General features: G+C 39.1%; 1 protein-coding gene across 1 annotated transcript in view; it reads right to left on the reverse strand.

Moving 5' to 3' along the window:
- Positions 1-13451, reverse strand: part of LOC106879930 (ubiquitin carboxyl-terminal hydrolase 19) — a 187638-nt gene that overhangs the window by 126747 nt on the left and 47440 nt on the right. Inside the window, exons 4-7 of the mRNA XM_089345165.1 lie at positions 12744-12858; positions 11166-11233; positions 8225-8325; positions 90-161 (exon numbers count right to left, since the gene is read on the reverse strand). Of these exons, the coding sequence (XP_089201291.1) occupies positions 90-161; positions 8225-8325; positions 11166-11233; positions 12744-12858 (356 nt within the window). The remainder of the gene's footprint in view (positions 1-89; positions 162-8224; positions 8326-11165; positions 11234-12743; positions 12859-13451) is intronic.

Genomic DNA, 13451 nt, shown 5'->3' on the forward strand with positions numbered 1-13451 from the left:
TCAACCTCAGCTGTATGCCTGAGACAAGACACACCACTTTACCTTTTAACTAAATCAACAACAACCACAGCAATATCTGCAATACTTACTTCACATTAATTTTCCAACAGAACACTGTTGATTCTGTGGTTCCTTGGTGGAGGTCGAGGAATTTTGGATCACTGGAAACAGAAAAAAAAAACAAAAACCAAGGTTGAAATATCAGACACATTGATTACAGATCATGTAAAACCAATACTAACTTAGGGTTAAATAACAACAACAACTGGATAAATATTAAGCAATGAGGTCTAATCAAAATGCATCAAGACTGGTGCTATAACAAGAAAACTACAACACATCAATTCAGCATTTAATCTGCTTCAAAGTAGTTCCCTTCTGAAGCCATACACTTTATCCAGCATTTTCATTGGAGGAAGCATTCCTAGAACCTTTTTGGGATAGTGAGCAGCTGCCTCTTAAAAGTTTCTTGGATTTCTTCAAATTCTTGAAATCTTGTTCCTTTCAAGCAGGACTTGATTTTCGGAAAGATTCTTGGCTGTGATAAGCTTCACGTTGTGTCTCTTTCCATGCACACAGCCACATATCTCTGCCATGGTCATCACTGATGGAACCTCTGTGCTGTGGTGAGACAACCACACACTACAAACTGTACTTCTGAGCACTGGCGTAAACAACATGAGTGAGCGAGATTGTTATGACTTAGTGTGCATGCACAACAGAGTTTAAGGTCAACCTGAGCCAAGAAGCTTCACTCTGCGTTCTTTAGCACTGTTACTGCAGCAACAGTCCTAATTCTTTTTGATCAAACCTCATATATATATATATATATATATATATATATATATATATATATATATATATATATCATCATCATCATCATCATTTAACGTCCGCTTTCCATGCTAGCATGGGTTGGACGATTTGACTGAGGACTGGTGAAACCGGATGGCAACACCAGGCTCCAATCTAATTTGGCAGAGTTTCTACAGCTGGATGCCCTTCCTAACGCCAACCACTCAGAGAGTGTAGTGGGTGCTTTTACGTGTCACCCGCAAGAAAACGGCCACGCTTGAAATGGTGTCTTTTATGTGCCACCCGCACAAGCCAGTCCAGGGGCAATGGCAACGATCTCACTCGAAAATCCTACGGGAGCCAGTCAGGCGGTACTGGCAACAGCCACGCTCAAAATGGTGCATCTCATGTGCCACCCGCACAAGAACCAGTCCAGGGGCACTGGCAACGATCTTACTTGGCTTGCCGGGTCTTCTCACGCACAGCACATTTCCAAAGGTCTCGGTCAGTAGTCATCGCTTCGGTGAGGCCCAATGTACGAAGGTCTTGCCTCACCACCTCAGCCCAGGTCTTCCTGGGCCTACCTCTTCCACGGGTTCCCTCAACTGTTAGGGTGTGGCACTTTTTCACGCAGCTATCCTCCTCCATTCTCACCACATGTCCATACCAGCGCAATCGTCTCTCTTGCACACCACAACTGATGCTTCTAATGTTCAGCTTTTCTCTCAAGATACTTACACTCTGACGGGTATTCACATTGACATTACACATCCAACGGAGCATACTGGCTGCATTCCTTGCGAGCTTACGTATGTCCTCAGCAGTTACAGCCCATGTTTCACTGCCATGTAGCATGGCTGTTCATACGCATGCATCATACAGTCTGCCTTTTACTCTGAGTGAGAGTCCCTTTGTCGCCAGCAGGGGTAAGAGCTCTCTAAACTTTGCCCAGGCTATTCTTATTCTAGCAGCTACACTTTCAGCGCACCCACCCCCACTACTAACTTGGTCGCCCAGATAGCGGAAGCTATCGATATATATATATATATACTAGTATCATAACCTGATTTCATTCAGGTCTACTCGGGCCACATTTTAAAAGATGAGGAATTTTGCCTTAGAGGCCACACCTTTGAATTGAGCAAACTCAAAGTTGCCATGGAAACTCCCCAGCACTTTTAACATAAGTGTGGAAATTTTGAGCTCAATCTGACCACATATGCACACATTATATATATACATATGCATTAAATATATATATGCATATATATATATACACACACACATTATTTATATATGTATACACATTTGGTGGGCGATAATAATTCACCATTCTAAAAGCCTTGTGGCAGGAATATTCAAACTTGAAGTCAGTAAAATGTGTTTTCAACACAATATCATTATTTGCTATTTTATTCCTCTCCATTAAACACAGTTGCGGCTATCAACACTTTCTCCCTATAGATACAGACAGACATAGAGAGAGGCGGTGGGAGAAAGAGCGACAGAGAGATGGTGAAGATGGAGAGGGAAAGAGAGTGGAAGCTGTCAAACATTGTTATAGAGAGAAAGTGGAGGGAAGGGAGGAAAGGGAGAGATCGAGGAAGAAAGGGTGATCGCCGAAAGGGAGAAATGACAAACACTTGTCAAAGTCCGTTTAAAGATGATGAATTTTGCCCTAGCAGCCACACCTTCCAATAGAGCAAACTGAAATTTGCCATGCACTCGCCACAACGTTTCCCACAGGCGTGTGAATTTTCAGCTCAATCTGACCACATTTACTAACATTTTTGCCTGCACAACTGCATGTGAGACAACATCCACCCTTTTCACAAATATATAACAGACTAGCAGAGTAACCTGGCCTTGCTTAGGATTAAAATAGTTTATTCTTGTTTTACTGGTTTCAATATTATAACCCAATTTCATCCGGGTCAACGTGGACAACATTTTAAAAGATGAGGAATTTTGCCCTAGAGGCGATGCCTTTCAACTGAGCAAACTCACCATGAACTTTTAACATAGGTGTGCAAATTTTCAGCTCAATCCAACCACATATGCACACATTATATATACACATGCACATATATATATAGATATCTACACTTTATATATATATACACACATATATACACATTATATTATGTATATGTATATACATTATATATATATGTATTTATATATATATATATATATATATATATATATATATATATATACCATCATAATCATCATTTAACGTCTGCTTTCCATGCTGGTATGGGTTGGACGTTTTGACTGGGGACTGGTGAAACCAGATGGCTACACCAGGCTCCAATCTGATCTGGCAGAGCTTCTACAGCTGGATGCCCTTCCTAACGCCAACCACTCTGAGAGTGTAGTGGGTGCTTTTACGTGCCACCCGCATGAAGGCCAGCCGGGCGGTACTGGCAACGGCCATGCTCAAATGGTGTATTTTACGTGCAACCTCCACAGGATCCAGTCCAGCGGCACTGGCAACGATCTTGCTCGAATGACTTTTCACGTGCCACCAGCACAAGTGCCAGGAAGGCGATGTTGGTAACGATCATGCTCGAACGGTGGTGCCATCACGTTAAATATCTGATTGATAATATCTGTTATCATGATTGTGCGGTGGTGGTGGGCGATAATAATTCACCATTCTAAAAGCCCTGTGGCAGGAATATTTAAACTTTAAGAGAGTGAAACGCATTTTCAACACAATATCATTATTTACTATTTTATTTCTGTCCATTAAACATCCTTGCAGCTTTCAATGCTCTCTCCTTATACATAGAGAGAGAGAGGCAGTGGGAGAAAGAGCGACAGAGAGACGGTGAAGACGGAGAGGGAAAGAGAGACAGTGGAAGCTGTCAAATGCTGTTATAGAGAGAAAGTGGAGGGAAGGGAGGAAAGGGAGAGATCGAGGAAGAAAGGGTGATCGCCGAAAGGGAGAAACAACAAACACTTTGTCAAAGTCCAATTAAAGACAATGAATTTTGCCCTAGCAACCATGCCTTTCAATGGAGCAAACTCACCAGGACGTTTCCCATAGGTGTGCAAATTTTCAGCTCAATCCGACCACGTTTACTAACACTTTTGCCTGCACAACTGCACATGAGACAACATCCGCCTTTTCAGAAATATATATAATAGATTAACACAATAAATATTCTGACTAATAATATCTGTTATCATGATGGTGCAGTGGTGGTGGTGGTGGGCGATAATAATTCACCATTTTAAAAGCCCTGTGGCGGGAATATTTAAGCTTCAAGAGAGTGAAATGTATTTTCAATGCAATATAATTATTTACTATTTTATTCCTCTCCATTAAACACAGATGGTCACCAGTTTTGTTTTTATTATGTATGTATATATGTACGTATGTTTTTAAGTATGTATGTACATATCTATATTTTAATACACTTGATTTGGCTGTTATTACTAGGGCATTAATTGCCACTGGGAGGAAAACGGGCAGTTGTCATCGATTTCTCTCTATAAACAGACATACAGAGAGAGAGAGGTGGGGGAGAAAGAGTGACAGAGAAACAGCGAAGACGGAGAGGGAAAGAAGGAGAGTGGAAGCTATAAGATGTCATTATAGAGACAGAGTGAAGGGAAGGGAGGAAAGGGAGAGATTGAGGAAGAAAGGCTGATAGCCGAAAGAGAGGAACTAAAACACGTGTCAAAGTCCATTTTATTTAAAGATGAGGAATTTTGCCATAGAGGCCACACCTTTGAATTGAGCAAACTCAGAGTTGCTATGCAAACTCAGAGTTGCTATGCAAACTCAGAGTTGCTATGCAAACTCCCCAGCACTTTCAACATAGGTGTGCAAATTTTCAGCTCAATTCCACCACATTTATTAACATTTTGCCTGCACAACTGCTTGTGTGACAACGTCCGCCCTTTTCACAAATATATAGTAGACTTACAGAGATACCCAGCCTTGCTCAGGACTAAAATGGCATAGTTTTCCGTTGTTTTACTTGTTTCGGTATTATAACCCAATTTCGTTTGGGTCTATGCGGGCCACATTTTAAAAGATGAGGAATTTTGCCATAGAGGCCATGCCTTTCAATTGAGCAAACTGAAAGTTGCCATGCAAACTTCCCAGCACATTTAACATAGGTGTGCAAATGTTCAGCTCAATCCGACCACATTTACTAACACTTTTGCCTGCATAAACTGTTTGTGAGACATCTGCCCTATTCACAAATATATAGTAGATATATATATATATATATATACACACATACATGCACACACACACACACACACACGTCATCGTCATCATTAACGTCTGCTTTCCATGCTGGCAGGGGTTGTATGTTTGTCTGAGGACAGGCAATCCGGGCGGCTACACCAGGTACCAATCTGATCTCGCAAGGTTTCTACAGCTGGATGCCCTTCCTAATGCCAACCACTCCGAGAGTTCAGTGAGTGATTTTTACGTGCCACTGACACAGGCATCAACCCCACTCGATTGGTGCTTTTTACGTGCCAGTGGCATGGGAGCCAGTCAAGCAGGACTGGTATCGACCACACTCAAATGATGCTTTCTATGTTCCACCGGCATGGGAGCCAGTCCGGTGGAAGTGGCATCAACCACACTTGAATGGTGCTTTTTATGTGCTACCGGCACAGGTGCCAGATAGGTGGTACTGATATCAGCTATGATATATACATATATTATGTATTATATACCCATTACTATATGAATTGAGAAAGCTGTTGAAAATGACCTGGCAAGACAAGGTCCCAGACACAGAGGTCCTCTTTTGAGCTGATCTGTCAAGTATTATTTACACTCTGATGAGGATAGCAGTGGGCAGACCACCTTGTTCAAATGTCTGACATGCAACTCCTCTAGAGACTGTTTTACAGCAAACTAGCAGAAGGCAAATGCACACAAGTTGAGCAGCAGTAAAAGCATTTCAAAGACACTAAAAGCTTCACTGAAGTGCTTTTACCTCAACCTCCTACACATTGAAAATACAAGCCCAGGACCACCCTGTCTGACATAACTGCACTAATAGAGATGCCACCGCCTTTGAACAAAACAGGATTGCAGGAGCACAAAGAAAATGTGAGCTGTGCAAGTCCAGAGCCAACTCCTTGCTCTCGTTTCCAACAGACCACCAATGCCCAACCTGCAGCAAAACTTTCCAAGAATGCATTGGACTGATCGGCCACAGCCAGACGCACTGTGACCCATCTTTTCCCATGTAATGTCCTTGGTTATTATCAACAGCAACAGACAAACATTACTAGATGTATATTGGTTTTGGAATAGATGCAGCCAAGGCTGAACATTTAAGAAGTTTGCTTCTTCACCACATGGATTTAAATAATATATTTTATTTGCAAACAAATTGCAGACACAGCAGTCTCAGTTGAAAGCTCCACATACTGGACACCAGTAGGCTATGGGGTTATCAGGAGAGAGTGCACACTGTTTTATGGCCTTCTTCTTGATGGCATTATTGCACACCACCACCTACTCACTGACCTGAGGCCCCACTATATATATATATATATATATATATATATATATATATATATATATATATATATTTCAAAGCAGGTGATTGGAAACAAATTTTGGTATTATTTATTCACCATTACACATGTTTCATTTGCTAATAGGAATTATAAAATTATACATGTAGTAAAAAACATGTAAGATTTCTCCTATTAGAAATTCTTCAGACAGAGTATCAAGTAATACAAATAAAATTGTCATTTGATTCTCTGAAGAATTTCTATTAGGAGATATTTTATATGTTTCTTCTAAATGTACAATTTTGTAACTCCTATTAGCAAATGAAACATGTGTCATGGGGAATAAATAACAACCAAAAATTTTTTTCCATCTCCTGTTTACATACATAATTACTCTGCAAGAACTATTTCCCAGTATCTTTCAACTCTTATCCAAACCTCACACAAATGTAATATCTACATACAACTTTGGAGTTCTGTAACATGCAGAAGTGCTTGACCAAGTGAAATTGTAGTTGTGGCCATGCTGGTGTCACGTAAATAGCACCTGTGCATCGTAGTCATAGTTGTCACAGGTGCCATTTACATGGCACCTGTGAATCGTAGCCATGGTTGCTGCCATCATCATCATCGTTTAACGTCCGCTTTCCATGCTAGCATGGGTTGGACCAGTGCTATGTAAATGACACCCATGCATCAGAGTAATGGTCATTGCCGGTGCCATGTAAACGGCACCCATGCATTGTAGTCGTGGTCATTGACAGTGCCATGCAAATGGCACCCAGGTTGATCATGCCATGTTGTTCATATTTAGATGCTTTTATGAAATTCATTCAGTTGTTAAACATAAATAAATCTTAGAATTAAATGGTTTTGATTTACTGTCAGGTGACTTTTGGCCAACCCTGTATATATATATATATATATATATATATATATATATATGGGAGAATATACAAATAATAACAACAGACGAGGACAGGTGGTATATATATATATATATATATATTTGTTCACAGAATTGTGTACAAGCAAATACATAAATCAATCAGATTCCAGCATAATCAAATTTTCACATTTTATTTTTGCATTTTTATAATTATAGAATACTACATATTGGTTTGAAAATTTGGTACAATGCCAGCAATTTTGTGGAAGGGAGTATGTCTTTTAAATTAATCCCAGTGTGTAACATGTACTTCTTTTATTGACCCGGAAAGTATCATTATTATCATCCTCATCACCACCATCATCATTTAAGCTCCGTTTTCCACGCTGGCATGGGTTGGACAGTTTGACCAGAGCTGATTAAGGCCAGGGGCTGCACCAGTCTCCTTTGTCTGATTTGGCATGGTTTCTATGGCTGGATGCCCTTCCTAATACCAATCACTCCACAGTGTACCTCATGCTTATTACGTGGCCCCAGCACAAGTGCCTTTTATGTGGTACCAGCACTGGTAAAAGCAAAATCAGCACCGATGAAAGGCAAAATCAACTTTGATAAAATTTGAACTCAGAATGTAAAGATGACAAAATGTTGCTTAGCATTTTGTCCAACATGCTAATGATCCTGCCAGCTTGCAGCCTTAATATTACATATTACAAGTACTTTCATGAAGATCGCTATAAAATGTGAAAGTACTTGTAATATTGCAAAAATACAAAAATATAATGTGAGTTGCGAGGTTTTAAAAGTGAATAAATTAATAGATTTAACCCTTTAGCATTCAGATTGCTCTGTCAAATGTAATGCTTATTCATATTGTTTTGAATTCATCATGCAATATGTTACAGTTTTGTGATTTCAATGATGTGATTGGTTATTTTTAACATAAAAGAGAGAGAATATATGAGCCAGATATGGCTGGGTTAAATGCTAAAGGGTTGAATAAAGTGAGAAGGGATACAATATAATTACCTAGTCTGGAAGCGGACAGTAACAAGTCGCTGGTTGAAGAAAACCTTCACACCATCTACGATGGTCTTGCGTACATAGATGTGGATTATAAATGTCTCATTCTGAAATAGAGGTGGGGTTGAGTTAGAAGAGGGTGGTGTTGGTTGTGGGGATGTTGTAGCATTCAAGTATGGTGATGGTTGTAGTGGCAGCAGTGACAATGGTCGTGGTGTGGTAGCTGATGGTAGTGATGATGTTGGTAGGAGTGTTGGTAATGATGATGATGGCAATAATGATAGTGGTGTTGGTGATGGTGGAGATGATAGCGATGATAGTAAGGATGTGATTTCTAACAATGGATTGTGAAGATGGTGATAATGGTAATAGTTGCTATGACAACGATAGTGATAGTAAGGAAGTGAACTGGCTGAATTGTTAGCGCGCTGGGTGAAATGCTTAGGGGTATTTCATCCATCCTTACATTCTGAGTTCAAACTCTGTCAAGGTCAACTTTGTTATTCATTCATTTGGGGTCAATAAAATAAGTACCAGTTGAGTACAGGGGTCGATATAATCAACTTAATCCTCCTCTGAAATTGCAGGCCCTGTGTCAAACTTTCAAATTGATATGAATATCAATAGTTTCAGATTTTTGGCACAGGGTCACCAGTTTTTGAGGGAAAGGAGAAGTTAATTACATGAACCCCAGGACTTGAATGGTACTGATTTTATCAACCCAAAAGGATGAAAGGCAAAGTTGATTTCAAGAGATTTTCACTCAGACTGTAAAGACAGATGAAATATCACTAAGCATCTTGCATGGCAGTTTACCCGTCTTTACATTCTGAGTTCAAATTCCACTAAATGTTTCAAATTTTAGCACAAGGCCAGCAATTTTAGGGCTAAGTTGATTACATTGACATTAGTATTCAACTGGTACTTATTTTATCAACCCTGAAAGGATGAAAGGCAAAGTCGACCTTGCCAGAATTTGAAATCAGAACGTAAAGATGGACAAAATGCCACTAAGTATTTCGCCCAGTGTGTTAACGATTCTGCCAGCTCACCGCCTCAGGCCAACTAATTATAATAGCATGGATAATAATAGTTTCAAATTTCAACACAAGTCAGCAGTGAGGGGAGTGAGTTGATTACATCAAACCCAGTGCTCAGCTGGTACTTATTTCATTGACCCAAAGTGGATGAAAGGTAAAGTCAACCTTGGTGGAATTTGAACTCAGAATGTTTAAGAGCCTGAAGAAATGCTGCTGAGCATTTTGCTCATTGCACTAACAACAGTGCTAGCTTGCTGCCTTAACTCTTTCATGGTTATTGCAGCAATGATGTTAAACATCTACCAAAAAGTACTTCTGCTATTTTCTCTAAATCACATGACCTCAATAAACTTGACATTTCTCTTTAGAAAATAGTTCCGAACATGACATTCTTCAACAAAAGATAGATTGATAGATAAAACTGCTTTCTACAGTCAAGGGTAAATGAAATTTGAAGTGAATATATCTGATTCTGTAATAAAAGATTAATTGCATTAAACAATGTAGTTAGAAATAGCAGCTAAATCTCCCTCACTTTAGAAATTACTGCCTTATGGTGAAATTAAATTTCATGGTTATTCCAGTCATGATGTTAAATATATGCCCAGAAAAATAGAATTGGTATTTTCTGCAAGTTGTGTTGCATCAATGAACTTGAAATATCTCAACAGAAAATAGCTCCAAACATGACATGCTTCCATAAAATATCTTTGTGGTTTATTAAGTGAGTTAGTGTGTGGAACTTAAATTAAGATGAAATTTTGATGGGAAGTTTTTAGCCTTTAAACTGTGAAATTCAATTTCATGGTTATTCTAGAAATGATGTTAAATATCTACCAAAAAATCTAAGTCATATTGCCTCAATAAACTTGACATATCTCAACAAAATTGTTCCAAATATGACATTCTTCAAATTAAGACAGATTGGTATAACTGCTTTCTGAAGTTAAGGGTAAATGAAAATGTGGAGTTGATATATCTGATTTCCGCAGTAAAAGGGAAAATGATGTGGATAATAATGACAATTGCCATGAAAACGGTAATGATGATGGTGAAACTGAGAATAATGATGATTTCAAATTTTGGCACAAAACCAGCAAGTTCAGAGGAGGGGTTAAGTCAAATATATTGAACCAGGTAATCAACTAGTATTTATTTTATCAACCCTGAAAGAATAAAAAGCAAAGTTGACCTCGGCAGAATCTGAACTCGGAACATAAAAACAAATGAAATGCTGCTAAGCATTTTGCCTAGCATACTAACAATTCTGCCGGCTCACCACCATTTGCTATCTTTTAATAATGATTTCAAATTTTGGCACAAGGCCAGCACTTTTGGGGGAAAGGTGTAAGTCAATTACATCAACCTCCAGTGCTTGACTGGTACTTATTTTATTGACCTCGAAAGGATGAAAGGCAAAGAAGATCTCAACAGAATTTGAACTCAGAATATAAAGATGGATGAAATGCCACAAAGCATTTTGCCTTGTGTGATAACAGTTATGCCAGCTCACAGCCTTATATTAATAAATAATAATGGCTTCAAATTTTGGCATAAGGCCAGTAAGTTTGGGGGAGATGCAAGTCGATTACGCTGACCTCAGTGTCAAACAGGTACTTATTTTATCGACACTGGAAGGATGATAAGCAAAGTCAACCTCAGTGGAATTTGAACTCGGACTTCCAAAGACTAAAGAAATGCCATGATGCATTTTGTCCGGCATGTTAATAATTCTGCTAGCTCGCTGCCTAAGGAACCTGGAATAATAATAACAGCAATTACGATGAACATGATGATAGTGATGATGATGGTGCTAGTGATGATGTAAATGCTGAAAGCTACAATTGTGAAGATAGTGAGAGTGATGACGATAAGGACAGAACTCAAGTATAATACAAGCTCTTCACCTTTTCTATCCAGTCATGTTTTGTGTGCTGCAACTGGTAACAGGACTCTAAGGGATACATTTCAGTGCCTGAAACAACAACAAAAATAATACAACAATTAGAGGTACACAAAAAGAAGTGACAATTAAAATACAATTATATGATTAATAATAGGCTAATAAGTTGGCTTCCCAACCACATGGCTCCAAGTTCAGTACCACTGCATGGCACCTAGGGTAAATATTTACTATTATAGCCTCCAGATGATCAAAGCCTAGCGAGTGGATTTGGTGGATGGAAAGAAGCCTGTCCATGTCCACCACCACTGCTTGACAACTGGTGTTGGTTTGTTTATATGCCCGTAACTTAGCAGTTCAGCAAAAAGATACTGATACAATAAGTACCAGGCTTTGAGACTAAAAAATGTTCATGGCAGTGCCACAGTCTAATAACCAAAACCAGTAAAAGAAAAATAGATAAAAGTGTGTGTGTGTGTGTGTGTGTGTATATATATAATGTATATATATATATATATATATATATATATATATATATATATATATATATATATATAACAGGCTTCTTTCAGTTTCTGTTTACCAAATTCTCTCACAAGGCTTTGGTTGGCCCAAGGCTGTAGTAGAAGACACAGTGAGATGGAACCTAGAACCCTGTGGTTTGGAAGCAAACTTCTTACCACACAACCACACTTACAACTATCACTAGTTCAGTTTAGAGATATTGAATGTGTCACTGATATCCTATTGAATGTGTCACTGATATCCTATAATGTGTCACTGATATCCTATAAAACATGCTGTTATTATATTTAAACAACAATTAATAAATTTGTTGAAGTATCTAAAGCTTTGTCAGGCTGAAATTAATTAATTATAGGCACACTAATTAGTGACGATTATAATATAGATGTGTTCAACAGAGAGGAGTTTGCTAAATGCAAATGATGGGATAAGAATGCGTATGCGTCTATGTATGCATCTAGGTGTACATGTGTGGGGGTGCGTGTATATCTCTATGTGTGTGTGCACACATCTGTGTAAGTGTTCATGCCTATGTGTGTATGTGTATGTACATATCTGTGTATGTGTATGTATACATCTATATGTGTGTTTTTATATATATACACATTTGTATGTGTGTCGATATATGTGTACACATGTGTATACATCTATGTATATATTTATCTGTGTGTGTGTGTGTGTGTGTAAAGATGCCTGTGTACATGTGTATAAACGTCTGTATGTGTGTGTTTGTGTATATAAACATATGTCTGTGTGTGTAGATGTCTATGTGCATGTGTGTATACATCTATATGCATGTGTTTATGTATATTCACATCTATGTTTGCGTGTGTGTGTATATACATATGGGGCACATATGTACATACTTGTATGTGTGTGTGTGTGTGTGTGTGTGCACGTGCATGTGTATATTTCTTTGTCTGAGTGTCTGCAAGTGGTGTGTGTGTACACGTGTGTATGCAAGCATATATCTATGCATGCATGCATGTGTGTATATGTGTATGTGTGTATACATCAATGTGTGTACATGTGCAGGAGAGCCATACACACAACTTACCCGAGTCATTCCAGCTGTTGTCATTCTCGTTACTGACCAACTGTTCTAGAACATTATCGGTCATGACATTGTCCATTGAGCCAGCTGCCTGATTGTGGTCATCACCAATGTCAGCCTGCAAGGGGACAGAGAAAAGGGTTGAGATGATTCATTAAAGTGGGAGGAAGGACAGCAATAAACAGAAATGGGAGAAGACCATAGAGTGAAGAAGTCTGCTTTGTAACCATGTGGTCCCAGGTTCAATTCCACAGTACAGCACCTTTGGCCAGTGTCTTGTACCACAGCCACAAGTTGATCAAACTTTTCGAATGGAATTTGGAAACAGATAGGTGGAGGTATGGCTGTGTAGTGGAGGATAAACACACACACACACACACATCATCATCATTTAATGTCCATTTCTCATGCTGGCATGTGTTGGACAGTTTGACTCAAAACTGGTGAGCTGGAGAGCTGCACCAGGCTCCAGTCTGATTTGGCCTGGTTTCCACAGTTGGATGCCCTTCCTAACACCAATCACTCCAAGAGTGTAGTGGGTGCTTTTTACGTGCCAGTTTCGAAACACTGGCATTGGTCACAACTACAATCTCACTTGGCTTAACAGGTCTTCTCAAGCACAGTATATTGCCAAAGGTCTCGGCCACTTGTCATTACCTCCATGAGGTCCAAAGTTCAAAGGGTACTTTTTATGTGCCACCAGCACAGGTG

Source organism: Octopus bimaculoides, chromosome 29 (assembly GCF_046866305.1).
Source record: "Octopus bimaculoides isolate indiv1 chromosome 29, ASM4686630v1, whole genome shotgun sequence".
Taxonomy (NCBI): Eukaryota; Metazoa; Mollusca; class Cephalopoda; order Octopoda; family Octopodidae; genus Octopus; species Octopus bimaculoides.